At 46.0% G+C, this 21629-nt stretch overlaps 1 protein-coding gene across 1 annotated transcript; it reads right to left on the minus strand.

Moving 5' to 3' along the window:
- Window positions 1–170: 170 nt before the first annotated feature.
- Window positions 171–21440, minus strand: LOC116952397 (V-type proton ATPase subunit S1-like). The gene is made up of 10 exons (XM_032971745.2): window positions 21226–21440; window positions 15466–15589; window positions 14890–14961; window positions 13520–13713; window positions 11750–11790; window positions 9255–9340; window positions 8151–8431; window positions 6894–6956; window positions 5568–5856; window positions 171–4146 (listed from the first exon to the last, which is right to left on the minus strand). The coding sequence occupies exons 1-10, from the start codon at window positions 21360–21362 to the stop codon at window positions 3931–3933; spliced, it is 1503 nt and encodes a 500-aa protein (XP_032827636.1). The 5' UTR covers window positions 21363–21440; the 3' UTR covers window positions 171–3930.
- Between the last annotated feature and the right edge of the window lie 189 nt (window positions 21441–21629).

Raw genomic sequence — 21629 nt, forward strand, 5'->3', positions numbered from 1 at the left:
CTTCTGCCATTTGACAGGATCAGATTGTATACAAATCACCTTTTGTGTCAATATTAATCCATGAAAACACGTGCCATTTTTACAACAGGGCACTGTTGTTGTAATGAGGTTACACCATTCTAAATGCATTTGAAGGCAACAACGATCAGGAAGGAATAAATGGTCTTAAGTCACATGTAACCTGTATTTTTATTATATCCGACTCATCCTGGATTAAACAAGAGGCAATTCAGCAATACAGAAATGGCATTGACAACATAATTACCAGGAAACACGTAAAACAGGAAGACATATTCTTGGACATTTATCAACATGTTACAGTGACATAATCAGTAGTACAGTGATGCGAAATTAAGAAATCATATCTGCAAACGTTATTCTTAGGCATAAAAAAATATTATTTTGTTTTAAAATCCGCAAATGATAACTGCCTAAACGTTATATTTGCAAGCCAATAAATATGTATGTTTAAATCTGCTGTTGGGGTTTGGATTGAACAGTGAAATGTTAGAAATTAAAGTTGAATTTCACATAGTCGAATACAGCAATATCACTCATAGCAATGTGTATGTGGAGGATACTCAGGATTTCATTACATATAGCGAACGGTATGTCACATCTTGGACTCGATGGGGCTTGACGTATAGGCGGATATTTTAACGTCAGGTATGAGAACAAGTATAGAAACTGACCGTTCTGCCACGCACAAATAGTGCACTGGCTGTTGGCGACGTTGTATTCAATTAGGTAATGCGTTATGTGCCACTACGCTATGCAAATACTGGGAAAGGGGTGTTGCGCTTAATGGGCTGGAATGCTTCGGAGCGCTTTTTCTATTGAGCGACCCTTTAGCCCACAACTCGCCACAGGGCGCTCACGGAGCTGCCACGCACAGCATGAGGTGGACGGTGTCAAGATTGTTTCAAGATCTGATTTGTAGATAATCACCGTACTCTTGAAACAAGCAAACTGAAATGCCCGCCAAACGCCCAGGGACCGTCCATCAGCGTGGTTGGCTACATACGGTGCGAAAGAAGTTCAACATAGGTACACAAGAGCTGACTTCCGCCTGGAAGCGCCAAGACAGAGTGCTCTGCCCAGTGAAAGCGCACCTTTGGTGTTAATCAGTTTAAACCGTGTACACACAGTGCAGTATTGCAATGTCACACAAATGCACAAACGTATTTCCCCCAAAGCCACTGGGGAAGAATTGTTTGCCTATAAACTACAGCACATTCTACAGTGACCGTAAAAGCACAGCATCTGCATAGATCAGGAACCCGTAGCAAAAAACTGACAATTAAACACAACAAAATTAACAATATCGCATTATTATCGTGCGACATAAGCACAAGATGAGAAAATAAATTCACAAGGCAAGGCCGATTCTCTGTTTTATTATAATTATTAAATATCAGGGTATGATTTTTTAAATTGTCTTTGCAGCTTTCAAATGGGACCTACGATGAATTTGGCACACCACCAATCACAAATGAGGTGTTTTCTCTATTGCTTGTTAGGGTTTTCGATTAATATATCAAGGCACCTTTCCAAAAATAACTATGCGTTTCACACCCATCTATATAAGTGGGCCAACAATGGCTTAAACATATTTACTTGCCAGCGTAAAAAAAAACTGAAATTTATCGGCATATTTGCCTTTACAGTTGGATTTATTTAAACTCTTGATTAGGAAAAAAAGGCAATTCATTGCCAAGGAGTAAACAACGGCATGTGGCAAATTTTAATAAATCTCGCTAAGGAACATACGTGCAAGTTGCGTCTTTGCAGGCACATTCTGACAGTTCAAAAGGCACACATTTTACCCAATACAACAGCGGAAGAGGCATTCAATTGTAAACAAAATATTTCCTAAGCTGCTGGCACATACGCCTTGTAAGCAATGTAGTTTAGTATGTGTAAGTGCCAGTGGTGTCACCTGGGCAATGCAATTGATTTTGTAATTATAGCTGGCCAAGTTGAATACTACAGTTCAATAGAACTGCAGTTAAAAACCATTCCAACAGAGGGCGATGTTTCAGAATGTTGTTTACAACTGATGTTTGAGTGCAGTGGACTTGGCCCGTAATTTAAGATGGCATATTCAACATCCGCATTATTCCTTCAACGCGTTGTACACTGATGTTGCTGTAAATGTATCTTTACGATGACGTGAGTGGGTCACGTTTTTTTTTTACTCCAACTTTTGAAGTGACGGGTTGGCCATTTTGGGGAGGAAATTTGCCAGGTAAATTGCAGACAGTGATTGGTCCATAAGCACGCAAAAATTAATTTAATCAACACAATATTGTACATCTCTCCAATTCGGTTCACCAGCCATTCGCACGACCAATTAAAGTGTCGACTCTGTCTTGCACTCTGCTCGTACCACCAAACGTCATGGGGTGTTTTTCCTGCATTTGCGTGTGCCAACACAGCAAATAATGAGTTCATTTAAATTAAAACGAGTGACAATTCAACACTTTGCCCTATAACACAATGTACCATGTCAATGCTGCGCGCTGGTTCTCACAAAAGCATCACCCATCATCAAGGCAATTGTAATATGCTTTAAATGTTCTTCATGCAGCTTTCCGATAAGTTTAAAACATGAAATGTTGGTTATTTTGTGGACAACTTTTCTTATAGCCAAACTGCTACTTTAACTTTTAAGTACTAGCAGCAAACCCGTGGCCGAGGTTTCTTTAGGTGAGACATTGTGGGGGACGAGGGACACAGCTGCCTCCAACCACAAATGTTTGGACGGGTGTGCCGAGCGACGTGCTGTGCCGAGCGACGTGCTGTGCCGAGCCACGTGCTGTGCCGAGCCACGTGCTGTGCCCTTCTCAATTAACGCGGACCACCTACGCGACATAACGTGCATGCCGCGTTAACTCATCTTCTAAATAGTTTACATACATCCTCTCCTCACTGCTCAGCTCAAATCTACCTACCAGTATTTCCCATTCATAAAATGTAGTCAGTCAATTCATCATTGCGCACACACACACACACGTTGATGGGCTGACAATGAAACCTGAAGTGCATTGAGGTCAAAAGGACTACAAATTGACCACCTCCGGTTGTCCTCGCAAGCATGCGGGCGGGCGGCGGTGGCGGCAACAGCAGCGAGTCCCAATCAGCATCCAGGTCACTGGCCTCAGAATCTGGTCCGGTTTTCCATTCCAAACGACACCAGGCCCACAAAGAGACAGATTCCACGCTGCTGCTGCTACAGCGGACAAAAGTAGACGCTTGACTCGTACACTCGAGCCAGGTCACCCAAGAGTACGACGACACCCAGGCAATATTCACCCGTGTGTTACTCGCAACCTGGATTACACTGATTATGCTCACAGCAAAATTGATGGCACCATGTTAATTGAGCATGACCGAGTTAATAAATGCAGAAACCTTTGCGCAAAGGTCAGTCTTTTCCGACTGACAAACAAAACAGACTCTTTCAAAGACTTGACTTCCCCCCCCCTACAATCAACACTTTATTATACAATGTGATCCATGTATAGATACCCCACCAAAATAATGAGACAAGGGAAAACGTTCGATTTAATTCAAGGCGTCTGCGCATCTTTCACCAATACACGCATTGAATCTTAACTCCCCTCCCTGTAAGGTACGCAGACATCGCTTTCACGATATCCCATCACGTGCTGAAAATAATTACGAGGATCATTTCACTAATCAGCCGAGTATCTATAAACGGATCGCCCTGTATACACATATATACATCCCTGTTACAAATTGAATCCATACAACAATCAACTGAACACGAATCAAATTTCGGCAACTTTGGGAGTGTAATTAGCAGCCGCATTTTACAGGGGGGAGGGAGTGGGGGAGGGGGGTGGGTGGGTCGTAATAACGGCAAGCGGTCTGGGGGTTGACGCTCTCTCACGCGCAAGCGAGCGGTTAATCCGTCTGCGGGATGGAGAGGCCGGGCGCCTTGGGGTCGTCGAAGCGGTCCATGGTCTTGATGGAGGAGAGCATGTGCAGGGCATAGGTGAGGACGAGCAGCAGCACGAAGCCCGACACGAGGCCCATCCAGATGGCGGGCGTGAAGAAGGAGGTGCAGTCGCTGGCGTAGGCGAACGCTGTGCCGTTACGCATCGCCGCGGAGCCCTGGATCTGTGAGGGGTGGAGGGGTAGGCGTGGGGGTGGGTGTGGGGTGTGGGGTACACGCGCACCATGAGGATACCAACCTCAGAATGTCGCGCGGTGAACGCTGCGCTGGCGAGAATTTATCTGCCTCCCCTGTCATACAAGAGGTCGTGGGTTCGATCCCGACCCTGGCAACGCCTGCTGTACACGTGGAGTTTGCGCGTCTCTCTCTCTCTCTCTCCCCGTGGTTGCGTGGATTTTTCTCCGGGGTCCTCCGATTTTTCCCCTCCACATTTAGAATCATCATGCGCTTAAGAGTATTTTGGCTGCTGCTACAAATGAATGTCCACGTGATAATAAGCCACTTCGCTGAGCTATCATTTGTGGCCAAGTTGCTTCCAAAAAAGAGCTCTATAGGCTCAGTGAGTCTTACCTTGTAAAATTAAAAATAGTTTTATAGTATTATAATGCTCGGCATGCACGCAGCTGCATTGTGAGGTCGGGGTTTCTGTAGCGTTTCGCGATTCGGTCGTATTTGGCGACGTGGGTAAGAAATATTCAGCCTAAAGCTGTTTTACAAGAATGACCCGTGGAGGACCTTGGTAAAAACAAAAACTTTTTCCAGCGTAAACATCAAAACGTTCCAGACACTGATAGCGTACATGTTCCCGAGTTCACAGCCTTACGGAGCGAAAAATAATTTTGAGCAAAACATCGAATTCCAATGTTAACTTCATCCATGCATAATCTCACATCTTAAGCCTCCAGATTTATTGGTCAGAATTTGATCGATAACATTGGCAGGAACGCATAGCACCCCCAATGCTCAACAATTACTCGAATTGTGATAACATATAGCAAGTGGCCAAATTCATCAAAGGTTTATCTAAAACCTGGCGCCTTTTCCTTTGACAGCGACACACTGGCTTTCATACCGCTAATTAAATACCCCCAAAGTTGGAATGCATTTCATAATCCATGCGTACGCATGAGTTCTCTCCTCCGATTCAATTACTTTGCAAAGGGGTTAACCTGAAGCGTCTCTCACCAGATATCAATAAGCAGTTCATTTCTTTAGAACTGCTTTTTGTCATTAGTTTGTTGTCCTTCCAACACACCTCCGATTAGGACGGTTGGCTACGTACGGTGGGAAGTTCAACATACATACGTGTACGATGGTGGTGATGATGATGATGCGGCCGTATGAAATGCTCTTCCTTCCGATATTAGGAGCGACTTGGAGCTATGCACTTTTAAATCATCTAGATTGACAAACTCATTTCTTTCGAACTGCTTTTTGTGTTTAGTTTGGTTGTCCTTCCCCCGCACCTCCAATTTAGCACGGTTGGCTACGTAAGGTGCGAGAGAAGTTCGACACACGTACAAACAAACAAACCGATTTTTGGGATGCGTTCACCCCCGCCCCCGACCCCCCCGGGCCTGGGTACCTGGAATCCCTCGATGGAGAAGTGGATCTGCCTCTGGCGTTCCGCGGGCGAGGCATCCGGGCCGAAGCTGCCCATGAGCACCATGCCACTGTGCCGGGGCTCCGAGTCAACGGCGCCACAGCTGTAGGAGAACTCGGAGGGGTTGGACGCCCAACGCACAGCGTATTGCTCCGTCGCGTTCCACGACATGGTGCCGCCCGCCGTCTCGTTCACAGCCTCCACGATCAGCTGCTCCACCGTCATCCAGTTCCGGTTGGACACCGGGTAATGGCGCTGGGAAAGCGTTATTCTGCAACAGGGAGACGGTTGAAACGCGGTTAAAACCTCCAAACAGGACGCTGTTTACGTGCTAATTAAGCTGCCCTTGGTGGGAGGCGTGTACTGATAGGCACTAGCAATTTTTTTAATTTATACAGTCACTGTACTTCTCTGTTGTATTGAATTTAATCAAATGTTTCCTTTGACAACGTATGCTTTGCTGATGTGCTCTGTAATTTTTGGGGTCTTCATTTGTAAATATTCAATTGTAAGCTATTAAGCGTTAAACGTCTTACGTGGTAATGTACAAATGGAATATAACAGCATAACAAACATGTGTAAGATATGAAATTACAGCCGCTGTCTATCCACCATGGCCTCTAAATGCTGTGTCTGTGATTTGGGTTTTTCGACCATACTTCACGCACTGGTAAGTGTGGGTTTATGAGTAATAGGGGTGGGGCATGACCAGTTCTTATACCGCATGCCACTGATGTTAGCTGTGGCCAGAAACCGAACTTGGGCAGCTGGAGTTGATAGTGCTGTGTGAGAACTGCTGCATAAATATAATTAAACTGCAGTATAAATGTAATAAAAACTTAACTGTCGTGTTTTAAATTGCTTTATTACCTTCAGTATGGCAGACATTTGCCAAAACCGTAACGGCTCTCCCTTTAGGCTGGCTTCGAAAACTTTGACTTTATAATTGAGTCACAAAAAATGCCATATAAACCAAATACTTTTTCCTAACTTTGTGGTTACATTAACTTGTACTTTTCAATGCTTTCCAACTCAGCTTGAAAGTGTTCATGCATTAGCTCTGTGATACCGTCTGTACTACGGGATCACAATAATGCTCTGAAAGATGATCCAATATGAACGCAACTATAGTATAAACCTGCGCAGAATGTAACGCTATTATCTAATATCACCAACTAAATATTTCAGAACGCATATAAATGTTGCAAAGCGATAAAAATGTATGCACGCGCGTGACTTTTTGAACATGTTCAAAAAAGAGTTGAGTTGTTTTCACTCTGGTGCTCGCAAGGTGGCAATGATACATACTCAATGTTCAAGTTGGTGACCGGCAGATTGGAGATTCTCAAGTTTGAGTAAGATAGGACCAGCCTGAGACAAAACAGACACGACACAGCTCAGCGCCATTTCTAATAACAGTGATCATTAATGATCAGACACTGTTTCCACAAACGATGTAAATGCATGGGACACAGAAACTGACAATAAAAATTCGTAAGAGGCATCGATAGGACTTTAATAGTGGCTCAGCATTATTTCGTGGCAGGCATCATGCAATACCTAAAAAAGCCCCTTTTAATTGCAATGTAGTGTTATGACTGCATGGTTATTGTAAATCTGTTGAAATTTCCAAAGTACTTACAAATTGTAAACATAACACAATAAAAGAGCAAAAACTCAGTTTTAGTTAATTGAGCAAATTCAACAACGCTTGCATTTTCCATGTTAATGTTTAGCATTACTTTGTCTTGAGCATATAATGAATAGCATGTTTATTTAAGATATTCTTACCCACCAAGATACTTGAACCCAGTGAGTGTTGTGCCCCCTAGTTCTGCATCTGAAGTACGATTTTCTGGGCCTTAACATTTTAAGCTACGACGGGCATTGACCCACACTCGTTTTACCAGGAAACCACTCAGGCGATTATCCCCGGGCTGCTTGAACTGGGATACACTTTCCCTCAGGCGCCACGGTGGCGAGATGTTAACTACCTCGCCTGGTATCCGGGAGGTTGTGGGTTCGATCCCGACCCTGACGCCTGTATATTTGGAGTTTGCGTGTCTCCAGGACCTCCGGTTTTTCCCTCCACATTTAGAATTAACACCACGCGTTAAAAAGTATTAGGCTGCTATTATACATTTTCAAACAACAAGCCACTTCGATGAGCTATCGTTTGTGGGCAGGTTGCGTATGAAAAAAAGCTAAATAGGCTCAGTGGGTTTATGTAGCTCAGTGAGGTCATGGGCTTGATCCAGACCCTGACGCCTGTATATTTGGAGTTTGCATACCTCTCGACCCCCCCCCCCCCCGTGGTCACGTGGAGTTTTCTTTCGGGTCCTTCAGGTTTTTCCTCTCCGCATTTATAAATCAACACCGCACGATCAGAGTATTCGGCTGCTACAATACATCTCCGCGCAAACAATAAGCCACCTCGTTGAGCTACCGCTTGCGGGCAGGTCGCTTCTGAAAAAGAACTGCGCGTCTCGCAGTGGGCCCTCTCCTGGTAACATAAACCACCGAGGTAATGTTTTAGCTCGGAGCCTTGGGAGCGTGCGCTCTTACGTCGAGTTGTCCGCGTGGCACGCCGACGCGTTGCTGTTCACCAGCCCCGAGACGAAGGTGGCATTCGTGAGGTCGTACGTGGCGGCGGCAGAGCCGCCAAAGCCGACGAGGAGGCGGCGGGCCCAGAATAAGATGCACGGCTGCGAGCCGTTTTGCACCACGAGCGGCGCATGGGAGCCGGCGGGCGCCGGCGGGGCCTTGGTCGCCGCCTGCAGGAGCTGGCGGTTGACATGCCAGTCGGCCGCGAGCTCATCCCGTCCCCAGTCGTTGCCCGTTGGCACCTGATCGAGATAAATGAATAACATTAAATAATTAAACACAGCACACTATACGCTACCACACTACACTCTACACTACGCGGGCGTTCGAAGACAGTTTTTACGGAGCCGAATGCGAGGTGCGTCGGGAGTCGGGAGGTCGGGTGGAGGGGACGGGTGTCGTCGGGGGGTTGTGCCCCCCTCTTCTGGGAACTGGAGGGAGTGGATAATTGTTCAGAGGGACGTAAGTTCAACAAGCTCGCATGTCGCGTGTATTTTATTTCCTTTGTGGTGTTTTATTACATTCCCTTTCCATTTTTCCCCCGCCCCCCCCCCTCATATGTATGTTAAATTTCTTTCACACCATACGTAGCCAACTGTGCTAATCGGAGGTGCGGGGGGGGGGGGACGACAACAAATTCGCTAGCGGTTAGCACACTGCACTACGAACCCGGTGACCCGAGTTCGATTCCCACTCATGGCCATCACCAGTGGCAACTATCTGAACTGGTTCTGGGCCTCCTCTAGGTAGAGTCGGCCTTAAATGAGTACCTGGTGCGGTGCATAAAAACATCAGTACTGGGGAGACAAGGGGTGTGGCGTTGGCCACCCACCCCCTCGTGTGCCGTGCATGCCTTAATAGGTGCTCGCAAACAGCACTTGCCCAATCAGTATGTCAACGCTATTAGAGGAGTGGTGACGCCACGGGGAAGCCTACATCCAGCAGTGGATCGACCACGGCTGAGGATGAATAGAGGTCACTTGAAGGTATTTCAGAAGTAGCTCCATGACAGCCGCTTCCGTGGGCCGTTTGTCTCTAACACGAAGATGTGATGCGGGAACAAACCTTGGACGGCCGGCTTGCCGTGTACATGGCTGTGAAGGACTGGCCCCCTTTCTCAAGCAGTTTCATCACCTGGCCAATGATGTCATCTGTGCAAATGACAACCCACACCCGTCATTCGGCACTCAATGACTTGGTCAGCTGTTTATAAACGGCCTGGGACTTTGACCGTGCGCGCTGCGCACACACACACGGTCAAGCTATAATATCATGGCTATTACGCCCACTTGCGAACATCACATTAAGGCTTAGAATGTGCGTAACATTCCGTGTTTATTAACATGAAGCCTTATAAATACCAAATGACGCTGTGTAATAGAACACATTTAAAGTTTTCGCAAACACGTTTTACGTTAATGAGCATCTTAACCACAGATAAAATATCTATTAAAATGTCCAATTTTTGTGTTCAAGCACACCTTTACGCAAACTTTTTTTAAATACATAACACAAAATAACCATATTCGTGCTTAGATGTTGGGGGGGGGGGGGGGGGTGGCGGAGCGGTTTGGGCACTGCGCTATGAACCCGGTGACCTGAGCTTGATTCCTATCCAAGGCTAACATCCGTGGCGATTGACATCTGAACCGATCCTAGATATGCCCATCACCGGATCCAGATTAACCAGCGCGGTGAAGCAACTCCCATGAACGATGCGGGAGGGGAGACCTTCGTCCAGCAGTATATAAAGCGCCGTAAATTGTCTTAATAGAATTAAATTTATAACGTGCCAGATTTTGCAGACAAGTCAATAAACTCAGAGCCAAGATCAGGGATGCTCGAAGGCCTGACCCAGACAGATAGAGGCCTTTAGATGTTTCTTGAAAGTCAGAGTGCATTTGGTATTGCGGATGTGGGAAGTGATAGAGTTCCACGTGTACTCTGAATCCGTTTCACACTGTGGCTCCATCAACCTGCTTTAAGCTCATTTACAAGATGTAGACTTGCCTCTCATGAGGACTATCGACGTTGCGGTCGATTTTGCCACAACACTGCCACACTATTCCTTATTTAATGAGTGTCCAAGCGACACGTACACAAGAGGAAGGGGCGAGGCAGACAATATTGCTCTAAAAATGCTGACTGGTGCACAAATCTGTCATTTCTGCCCCGCTGATGAATGATCTATCATTGCTGCATGGCAAAGCCAAGAATCTCTGAAAAGACTTTTGTAACGCAGCTGTAAATTTGTCTAAACATTTACAGTGGCTATAAAGGGCCCTGGTGCATTAATGCATTTAAATCTTCATCCGCAATCACCGTTGCTTACCGCATACAAAAATTGCACCGTGGTAATGGGTATGTTGTGTAATAGGCAACATTAATTTCTATCTGCCTTCATTCCAATTAACCCATGAGCTCTCTGTATTACATCACAATCGCAACACGCATACTGCGTGACGGTAGTTTAGACCCACAGGTATCTTCAAGCCATGTGTTTAATACATCACTAAATAACCCGGAATGTGCCAGATCTTGCCAGGCCACAAAAAAATAAGCAGGCTTTAGCTTGGATAGTGGTTGGATAGGCAACCACCATACTTAACAGGTCTTACAGAAGCTGCAGAGCTGCACATTGGGAAACAGAAGGCAGCGTAGCAACATTATCCGTTGTACTGTACTTCTGTACTCACGTTTTAATGATCCATACTGTCACCAACCCATACTAAGCAGCGTGGTAAGGCATGGTAAAATTACCCCCCAAGACCTGCACAGCATGGAAAAGCCGTCATCCAGCAGTGGGATGATATAGGGCTGCACAGTGACATATTTAACTTGATGGGTTTTCAATACTAGAAGGTGATTAACTTGAATCTACGCTTACGGCAAACAAAGCATGTGGGTGAAAAGTCCGCTCAAAAGGCTCACGAAGAAGACTCATCAATTTAAACGGGTTAAATAAAATTAACTGAAATTGACTTATCTTGACAAACGCTTACCGCTGTCAAGCAGAGGAGTACTGTATTGCAAGTAATTAACATCTGTGATGAGTCTTTCATTTAGAGACGTACATTGTGCATGTACAGCCCATTGTCAAGTGATGGATAAGCAAGGGCCTCCTCCGATGCTGCGAAGATCTTGGGAGTTGTTTGACCACACTTCACCATGCTGGTAATTGCAGGTTGAAGGTGGCGAGCAAAGATGTGGGAGCATGACAATACAATACAATGAATGTTGCTGCACTGCCGTCTGTTGCCCACAACGTAGCCCCGCAGCAGTCTGTAACAACCGGTGTGTGCCTGGTGGTTGCCCATCGAAGCACTATCCAGGCTCAAAACCCACTTAGCTTCTGAGATTCCAATAAGACTGGGCGCATTTTGGGTGATTTGGTTAGAGGCAAGTGATTTATAAGTACGTATTATTTTTTTCAATAATGATGAACTTCACAAATATTGATGTCAACATTAAGACTCATTCACGCGTCTATTCATACATCTTTACACCTCTAATTACGCGACTGTGTTTTATAATGAGAGGAAGTTGGACGCAGCACTTGCCATTTTTCGCCAATGCCCTTCCACGTGCCTCCTCACTTGCGCTGTGAACACAAAAATACATGCGACGTGTTGCACAAGCTCACGAGACTCATTCACTTAATTGGACTTTTTTTTAATTTAAAGCTTTCGTGACTGCAGGGATTCATATTCTTGGTTCTTTCGGTAATGTCACGTAGAAGGGAAACAATAAAATAAAAAATATATAAAACAATACAATTCTCACGACGTTTCGACTGCACCACAAGCAATCATCATCAGGTGTGAAAACCACAGCAAGAAATTTTGAAAAAAGTGGCGTTTTTTTAATGTTAGCACCACGGAGAACGATTTGACAGTTTGTTCAGATGGACGAGTCCATCTATGTTCGGAAAAGAGGAGGGGGGAGATGAAAATAACCTAAAAAAAACGCCACTTTTTTGAAATTTTCTTGCTGTGGTTTTCACACCTGATGATGATTGCTTGTGTTGGAGTCGAAACATCGTGAGAATTTTATTGTTTTATATTTTTATTATTTTATTGTTTCCCTTCTACGTGACTTTACTGAAAGAACCAAGAATATTAATTGGACTTAGCAATGGCTTGGTTATACTATACACCGACATGGGCTGGCAGATGGCCAACCTCCAATTGTGTTTTTCTCAGCTTACGCCCATTCCCTTCTACAAATGTGATTGCCAGCTCCAAACAATGTTCTATGCTATCTGTTTCTGGGAGAGTGATTCTCAATTTAAATAATCTTGTCTATCGTCTTCTGGAAGTGTAATTTTCAGTTGCAGACAATCTGTTGTGTTATCTGTTTCTGCGAGCGTGATTCTCGATTACAATCTCCTATCCCAGGGGGTCCCAAGCGTTTAGTTTGTCGTGTACCCCTACAAACATATATCCGTTTTATGTTTAAGTATACTATTGAAACATTACAACATTATAATTACATTTACACTTTATTAACTCTATTTTAAAAAAATCCTGATGTTGTATATTAATTTATTTAACTTCTATTGACCTGGTGGGTTGAGTCTTGACAGATCGTTGGGTGGTTTTAATTTGAGTAGTTATAAAGTTTAGGTTTTCTGTATTTCTACAACCATCGCGATTATAACAAACTTTTTCCAGCTGATGTTTTACATCAATATTGTTCAAGATCAATTTAACCCTTATTACCTTTATTTTATGACGCATCCAAGGTGTGATTGCATTTGGACAATATGAAAATTGCAATTGTATTGCATTGCAATCTAATATTTACACTTCAACAAGACAAAAATCATGACTGCTTCCAGTATTCTTGGCGCAAAAAAAACTTAAGATCCCCCGTATAGCCTTAAACAGACTGTTGGGACAAGTGCTGTTTACGAGCACTTATCAAGGCCAGCATAGTACATGAAGGGGTAGATGGCGAGCACCATGCCCAGCCACCTTTGTCTACCCAATGCTGATGTTTACACACTGGTCCCGGTACTCATTTAAGTCTGAGTCGACATCAGGAAGCCCCAACACTAGTTTGGGTATTTGTGAGTGGTCTTAAGCATGAGCAGGAATTGAACTCAGGTCGCCAGGTCCGTAGCGCAGTAGAAATGTTGAACTTTTTTCACACCACATGTAGCCAACCCCTGCTCTCCAACACAACAGCAACAACTGCCATTCACCACTAAAGTGGCGGTGACATCACCACAACTCTTGTGCCAGGCTATGTGCTCCCCGCACGAACGCACACACACAGACACCACACGCACACACACACACACACGTAGAATCGTCCGGGGCGATCACCTTGCTGTAGCTGGGAGACGCACGACGGTGAGCCCCGGACTGTCTCGAGTCAGGGACGCCGGCGGCACAGGGAAGTCCTTGACCTCCGTGACGGCACCGTCCGTGCGCTGGCTCAGCTTCGAGGCCAGCTCGCTGGCGGCCCGCCAGTCGACGGCGGGCAGCACGAGCGAGGATGGCGACGATTTGAGTGCCGTCTGCCCGGGGAGAAGAGCGCGGCGTCTCGCATGAGGCGAGGGTAACAAGTGTGCATGCTGCTCATTACATTTGCCAGGGAACTAACAATCCCTCACGTTAGTCCGCTGTTTGGCGAGGGCCTGCCCCACATCGTGTGGGTTGCAAGGGCTGTTTGACCACTGGACATCTTGTGAAAAGGAGTTTTTTTTTTAGCTCATTGGATTCCTCCAGTATGAATAAATATTACTGGTAGGAACCTCCTGGTTACACCACCAGCCCACAGGGGATTATTGTGTCCGTCCGTCCGTCGTGCATCCAAAAATGGGAGGGGTGGGGCTGGGTGGAGAGGGGAGGGTGGGGAGGGGCTGGATGGGGTGGGAGGGGCTGGGTGGGGAGGGGAGCGTGGGGAAAGGCAAGGTGGGGAGGGTGGGGAGGGGCTGGGTGGGGAGGGTGGGGAGGGGCTGGGTGGGGAGGGTGGGGCTGGGTGGGGGGTGGGAGGGGTGGGGCTGGGTGGGGCTGGTCACCCCGTGGTGCCCTTATAAAACTCAACGTTTAACCTACTCACGCCGGCTTGTGCCCGCCCTCACAGTCGGGCATATTTGCGGAATACACCACGTGGTGCCGCCGTTGACCCTGGCCATTGACCGAGCAACCCAACGTTCCGACCAGCTCCCTCCGCAGGAATGTGTTCTTATTCTGACCATGCGTCACCACATTGGTCAAAGAGGGGTTTGATGAAGGTGGGGAGCATGAACATGGAAGCACTAAACGCACGGTAACATTATAGATTTAGTTTCACTGCCCGCTATTGCTCATAACATGGTCCTACAGCCTAAAACAACCGGTGTTGTACGGGGTGGACACACACTAAACAGACTCAACCGCACGTAGATTCTAAAACGTGATGAGATCGGGAGTACTGCTGGTTATTTCATCATAGGTCCGATTACAATTACTGTAATTAATGAAATCCGAATAGAAATATAAGCAGTGTATTAAATTTGTTAACGGGATGTGTAAATATTGGTCGCATAAAAGTCACACAATCATGGTATTTGTTCATATTTTATTTCAACAACACCATCATCAAGGAGACGTGCAATAAATGTACTCTTTGGTAGTATGGAAATGCTATGCTCATACCTAAAGCTCCGTTTCCAATTTAGCTTAAAAGTAAAAGTAGCCTATTTTTGTACCTGTACACTTGAGAAGGCATTTTCATTCCTTTTAGCAAACGCACCAAATCTTGTGAAGTCGTCAACGCTCAGCTGAAGAAAAACCAACATGAAACATAATTTAGTTTGTGGTCAAGCTTTACAGGTAAAGTGATGGACACGGTAGGTCGCAGGCAGTATACGTGCAATGATCCAGGCGACACAGTGGCAAGACGTTAACTACCTCGCCTGGTGTATCCAGGTTGTGGGTTCGATCCCGACCCCGATGCCTGTATATTTGGAGTTTTCGTGTCTTCATCCCCATGGTCGCATGGATTTTTCTCCGGGACCTCCGGTTTTTCCCTCCCCCAATTAGAATTAACGTGCGTTTTGAATATTTATCTGCTATAAATTCCCACGTGATAAGCCACTTCGTTGAACTATCAATTGTGTATATAGCTCAGTGGGCCATAACTGGTAAAAAGAAAAAAATTATCGTTAGTTTTAAGTATCTGTAAACTCCTCTGCAAATGCCAGAGAGCTCGGGGGGGGGGGGGGGGGGCGGAGGAGTTTGAGGCCTCTGGTTATGGCCACTCCAACTCATGACCCACGGATCACCTTGTCCTGAATGAAGAGCAGCAGGAGCTGACTCCGAGGCACTGGTTTGAGGAACTGCTGCTCCAGCTGTGACTCTGACACGATGTGACCCACGTGTGGTGGTGGCTCAGAGCTCCACAGCGAACTGAAACAGGAGCAGGCCGCAAACAGACAGGAAGAGTTCATTAAAATAACAAAGCAACAAGGTGTCCACGATACCGCACCCCCGATGAATTTAAAATACATTTGGGTTTCGTGTTACCCATGCGAGACTGTGTCAACAAAAGGTGGGCCCGTAGGAAAAACGACGACTTATAATTTATGATGCACCTATAGTGAGTCCAACCGAGTCGGTCGCAGACGTTGTCTTGGGAGCAACACGTTTTATTAAACTCTTAGCACAACATACTCCAGGGCTATTAACACAACATACTCTTGGGTGGTGACCATCCAACTAACCACGCTACGGCGGAGCTGGACACAGTTCCACTATCCCGGTGCTGACCACAAGCTGGGTCCTGGACCGCGTGGCTGGAGGCTTCTTCAAGCTTGACGTGGATCTCCTTCCTCTCCAACAGTAAGAACCCCGAGCCCCTCACAGGGCCCCCCTTATATTGGGCCGGGCTGAGGCTGGCTCTGCCTCTCGCTCCGCCCACCTTCTCGATCTATCTCACCCTTGCCCGAAGGCTTTCGAGAGCTCTTCTCGGACCATGTGACCACCCATTGGCCCCCTCCACCGGTGGCCGCCCTCCAGTATCATCCGGTCACATGTCCCCAGGTCAGCCAGAGTATCATGCCCCCAACGTAACCCGAGCTGGCTGAAACTGTCTCGCTCTCTCAACGGGAGCCAGCACCGCACGCTGAGCGTGGTGCCACCGTGCTTAACCAGCGCTCACCCAAGCCCCCACGAGGGCTGCTACTCCACCCCATATCCGGGGTGTTCACACAACAGTATACATCCTGCCATGGCCTCGCAGGCCCGGCACCACAGTGACATTCCCAGTCACTACGCACCCATTACTTTGCAGTCGTCTCCAAGCGCAGAAATATGATGGACGAAACGGGAAGAATGCATGCCACTGTATGCTATCAATGCTTAGGATGGGGATGGTTTAGTTTTATTTGTATGTTTTTTGGGGGGTTTGTTTGCTTTCCTGTACTTTGCACAATCATGTTTTTGTTTGTTGTTGTTGTAACGTTCTTACCTGCCCCTTCCTGGACATCTGTGAAAAAGAGCTTAATATCTCATCGGATTCCTCCAGAATAAATACATATGCTGATTCTGATTATTGGCCCGGCGGCGGTAGCTACACAGGTGGCCTGTAATCTGACCATGTTCCGTCCAGTGCCCGCTGAGATGAATTGGCTTCCAGCTGCCAAACGAATAAGTAATGAGGTCGTGCTCACTACACAAAGTGCTTTCCACAAATGAACTACAATACCTTGATGTCCTCGTCATGGAGCTTAAACCGACACGCGAACTCCGGTCACCCATGCAGCAGCAGCGGCGGCAGCGGCTTTTGGCTAGCCATCGAAGCCCACTACCAGTGCCGTAGTGGCCCTCTACGAGCACCATTACCTCGAGCAGCAACCTCCCCCGTTTACAGTGCGAGTGTATAAAGCGAGGTGCAATGATTACTTGGCAGCCTTTTAATTGGTGGAAACCCACCACCAGCGCCGTCGCTGCCCTCTACGAGTATCATCACTTACATTAACATTAGCTGCCCCGCCCATGTTGATGACACTTGGGCTACGCCCATTTTAAAACCTTTATAAACATGAGAATAGGTTTTCCCCTTTTTTTCTGGCAACAAAACAGTACCCCGGCGTCTACAAACTAAGTTGCCTCTGTGGTAGTAGCTACATTGGAGAAACCAAACGACATGTCTCGGACCGCATCCGTGAACACAAAGCAGACCTGAAACACGCTAGGACCAACACCTCGGCCGTGGCAGATCACTGTTATAATTCAGTAGGCTCACATGACATTGACTTCTCCAAGACAGAGGTTCTTTGCAAGCCACCTGGCTACCATGAGAGATTCGTTCATGAGGCTATCCACATATACAAACACAGAGACAATGTCAACCGATGGATTCTGGCTTAGCAATCATTGGAAGGATTTTATAAACCATTTCGGGTCTTAATTGATTGTTCACGCTTAAGGTGGCTTTCAGACCATTATTTTCGCCTCCCCCCTCCTATTTTCCGAACATAGATGGACTCGTCCATCTGAACAAACTGTCAAATCGCTCTCCGTGGTACTAACGTTAAAAATAACCGCCACTTTTTTCAAATTTTCTTGATGTGGTTTTCACACCTGATGATGATTGCTTGTGTTGCAGTCGAAACGTCGTGAGAATTTTATTGTTTTATATTTTTATTATTTTATTGTTTCCCTTCTACGTGACTTTACCGAAAGAACCAAGAATAACAAAACAGGTGTTAAGATGTTAAAACACCAAACTGAAACCTTTTACAAGGAATCATGTCTGCATTAACCACAATACTTGTGGTCAGAATGCAAAAAAACACACTGATAATATATGCATTGTCTTTGAAACTGATTGGTCCACACCAGAGACAGCTTTCTTTTGAGCCTCGTCTCAAACGGTGTTAGACCAGAGGACGCCAAAAGGCGTACAGCACAAAGACAATGCCACTCTCAGAGTAATGAAAGCTCGGGGTGAGCACACATGATTCCTTGTAAAAGGTTTAAGTTTGGTGTTTGAACATCTTAACACCTGTTTTGTTGCCAGAAAAAAGGGAAAACCTATTCTCACATTTTGGTACTGGCAAAGGAGGTCCCATGATGTACCTTTATAAGCAGTTTGCCTTTAGAGGCTAACCCCCTTTTCCTGATGACGACCGCTTGTGTTGCGATCGAAAGGTCGTGGTTTTTAGTTATTTTCTTTGAACCTATCTACAGTGAAACCTTGGATTGCGAGTAACTTGGTCTGCGAGTGTTTTGCAAGACGAGCAAAAATTTTAAAATAATAATTTGATAAACGAGCGATGTCTTGCAATACGAGCAGTACGTACAGTATACGCTTTGTCTGCCGAGCGTCACGTGATCACAACTGAGCCAATGGTTCTTCTCTCTCTCGCTGCGGGATTGTGGGTAATCATCTCCCATGCTCGGTCTCACTCGCATAGTCAACATCCGTGCGAGCGTATACTGTTTACTACAGTATAGTGTTGTGACCACGTGTGTGTGCGTAAAGCATTTTTTTTATTTTGTGTCCAAGTGTAGTGACTTCTTTAGTGACTGTACTGCAAGTGAAAGTCGTCCTACACAATAACCCTCCTCCTCTCCTCTCCCTCGTTTCCCTAACACCAGCCACGATTAAATGCAATTAATAAATTAGATGACTTTATATTAAATTTAAATAATACAAATATAAAAAGGTATTTTGTATTAATCATTTTTATATGAATACAGTATTTTTGGGTTGTGGAACGAATCATCTGAGTTTCCATTATTCATTTGATATACGAGTGCTTTGGATTACGAGCACGTTTCCGGAACGAATTATGCTCGCAATCCAAGGTTTCACTGTACGTGACTTTACCGAAAGACCCAAAGAACATGAATTCCTGCAGTCACGAAAGCTTAAAAGTCAAGATTTTGCGTTAATAATTTCTAATTCCATACAAGGAAGTGCAACAGTGTTATTTCCCGTGTTAAATACCCGCTGAGTTCTGTCAAGGGCGAGTAGACTCGGCCATGGATCGACCCAAGCAGGCCGAGTTGATCCACAATCTGTGCACGTTGTACTTGGACAGCCCCTCTGCCAATCCACTGCTGGATGAAGGCCTCCCGACGTCACTTGAATCGTGGCGATTAACTGGCCATGCTCCTCATTGAAGACCCCAAGCGTCGCACGTTGCTACCCTTCCTGGCTTTGACATCCCTACCGCGTAGACACCGGTGGTGTTCACAGTTCCATTGTTTCATTTATTTTGGTATAGCCCTGTGAGCCATTCGGCTCTTGAATCGGGTGCAACCGCAACAAACAAATAAAAAAAACAAAAACACGAACAAGAAAAACATCTTAAAGTGACTTTGTGTTGACTGTGCAAACAGAAAATCCAGGGAAAAAAAAAATCAAAATATTCCTGAAATAGCACCGCACACCAACGCTGATGTGCAACAATCCCAGTGGGATGCAAGTTGACCATCGGCCCGCGTTAGAGCATCAACAGGCCGCTGGTGCGCCCATCTCAAAAAGACGCAAGCGCACAAGTGGTGCGACCGGGCCAAGCAACACAAGCTAAGAACCGTATAGTCAACCACGGTCGCCTGAGGCCCTCACTCAAAGGAGTAATAGCACAACTACACGAACTCTCTCCCGAAGCCCTCTCGTCAAAATCAGACCTCCACAACGGAATGTACTGCAGCTCCTTTGGGGACGTCCATAAATGACGTCACGCGATTTTGGACGATTTTTGACCACACCCCCTCCCCCCTCGTCACAAAACGTCAGACCCCTCTCAAATATGACGTCACAAAGCTCTGCCCTCCACCCCCCCAAAATATATATATAAAACATGCTTCAAATCGCTTTAAACTATTGCCATTGTAGTGCGTATTTAATGTGGCGCTGCACTCTGATGTTGTGGGAGAAAACATTTATTAAAAAGTCTATTTAATTAAGTAGAACGTGTTGTCTATATTGATTTAAAGTTGCGCATTTTGATGTGACGTCATTTCTCAACCCACCCCTCGTCACAGATGTCTGACCCCCCACTCCCACCTAGGTGCGTGACGTCATTTATGGACGGTCCCTTAACGTATTGACGTGCGGAAGAAAATGATCGACCGTACTGAGCCACACTAGCCAGTCTGGGTTAAATGCGGGGAGCATAGACGTACAATACAATATATATTTGTGTTTTACATTGCCCTCTGGTGCCCACCACATGCTTAAGTCACGTATGTAGAAATACAATAAAATTATATGAATATAATATAATAATATTAATATAATTGTATTGCATATTTATTGTATAAAATTACATTAATATAATTTAATTGTATTTCTACATAAGTGACTTTACCGAAAAAAAAACAATGATTAATTTTATGCAGTCACGAAAGCTTTAATTACCTTATCTTGCTTAAGTTCTTAAGTACAAACCGGGCGAATGGCTCATGGGGCAGCTATAGCAACGGGCGGCAGTCACACTAAATGAAGTATTGTAAAGAAAACAGTTTAACTTCAATGATAACAACCTAACACACTCCCAGTGAGTGGTTAATGACATAAACGACAATGACATTAAAAAAAAACACTCAATCAGTGGTTAACCACCTAGGGTGCCGTGAGGGAGACGATAATCAAGCAGTGGACTGACGGTGGAACTTTTAACATTAGCAACTATATTGATTAGCACTGTACACAAAGATCACTCCCCCTCTCCCCACCCTGTAAGCCGAAACAGAACCTTGATGAGGCAAGTTCTGTTGGCGAGCGCCGGAATGGAGGCACGGCACGATGGCCCACGGGGATGTGTAGCTGGCCACCACCGCGTCCGACCGCCTTTGTCTCCCCAGCGGCGATGTTTAATATACACGCCCCATCAGGTGCTCGCGTGAGGGCCCCCCAGCACCGGTTCGGGTCAAGAGTTTCCCTCGGCGATGTCGGCTGGCCCCCAGCGGTATCGGAACCGAGGCACGGCCGGGTCCGTAGCGCTCAGTGCGCTGACGACACCCGATAATACCTCGCACAGAGCAGCAACAGCAGCAACAACACACTTAAACAAACAAACATCACTCGCCTCTCCGTCGACCACAGCAGCACGGGCACTTGGTCTACACACAGGCAGCGCTGCTGGCACAGCGCGAGGAGGCAGAGACTCAGGGCGACGTTCCGTCTCCGCACGGACGCCGATGCTGCAGTCGCAGACGACGCCATGGTTCAGTGAGGCCAGAATCGATTATGCGGAATCGTGCGTTATTAGATTATTACGCACGCGATTCGTGTAAAGTTAACCGCGCAAAACAATCGATTACTTTGGGGGGGAGGGGGGGGCTCATTCATATATAAGCGTTTAGGATACGTATTCACAACGAATGGGATGGAATGGATTTGAAAGTGCATACGACAATAAAGATTAAGGTCGTGAATCGAACCGCGCAAGTAGGAATGACAGTGAATCGAATCTGCTCCGATGGCTACTTC

The sequence above is a fragment of the Petromyzon marinus genome, chromosome 46 (assembly GCF_048934315.1).
Source record: "Petromyzon marinus isolate PM22_M1 ecotype Great Lakes invasive population chromosome 46, UKy_Petmar_22M1.pri1.0, whole genome shotgun sequence".
Lineage (NCBI taxonomy): Eukaryota > Metazoa > Chordata > Hyperoartia > Petromyzontiformes > Petromyzontidae > Petromyzon > Petromyzon marinus.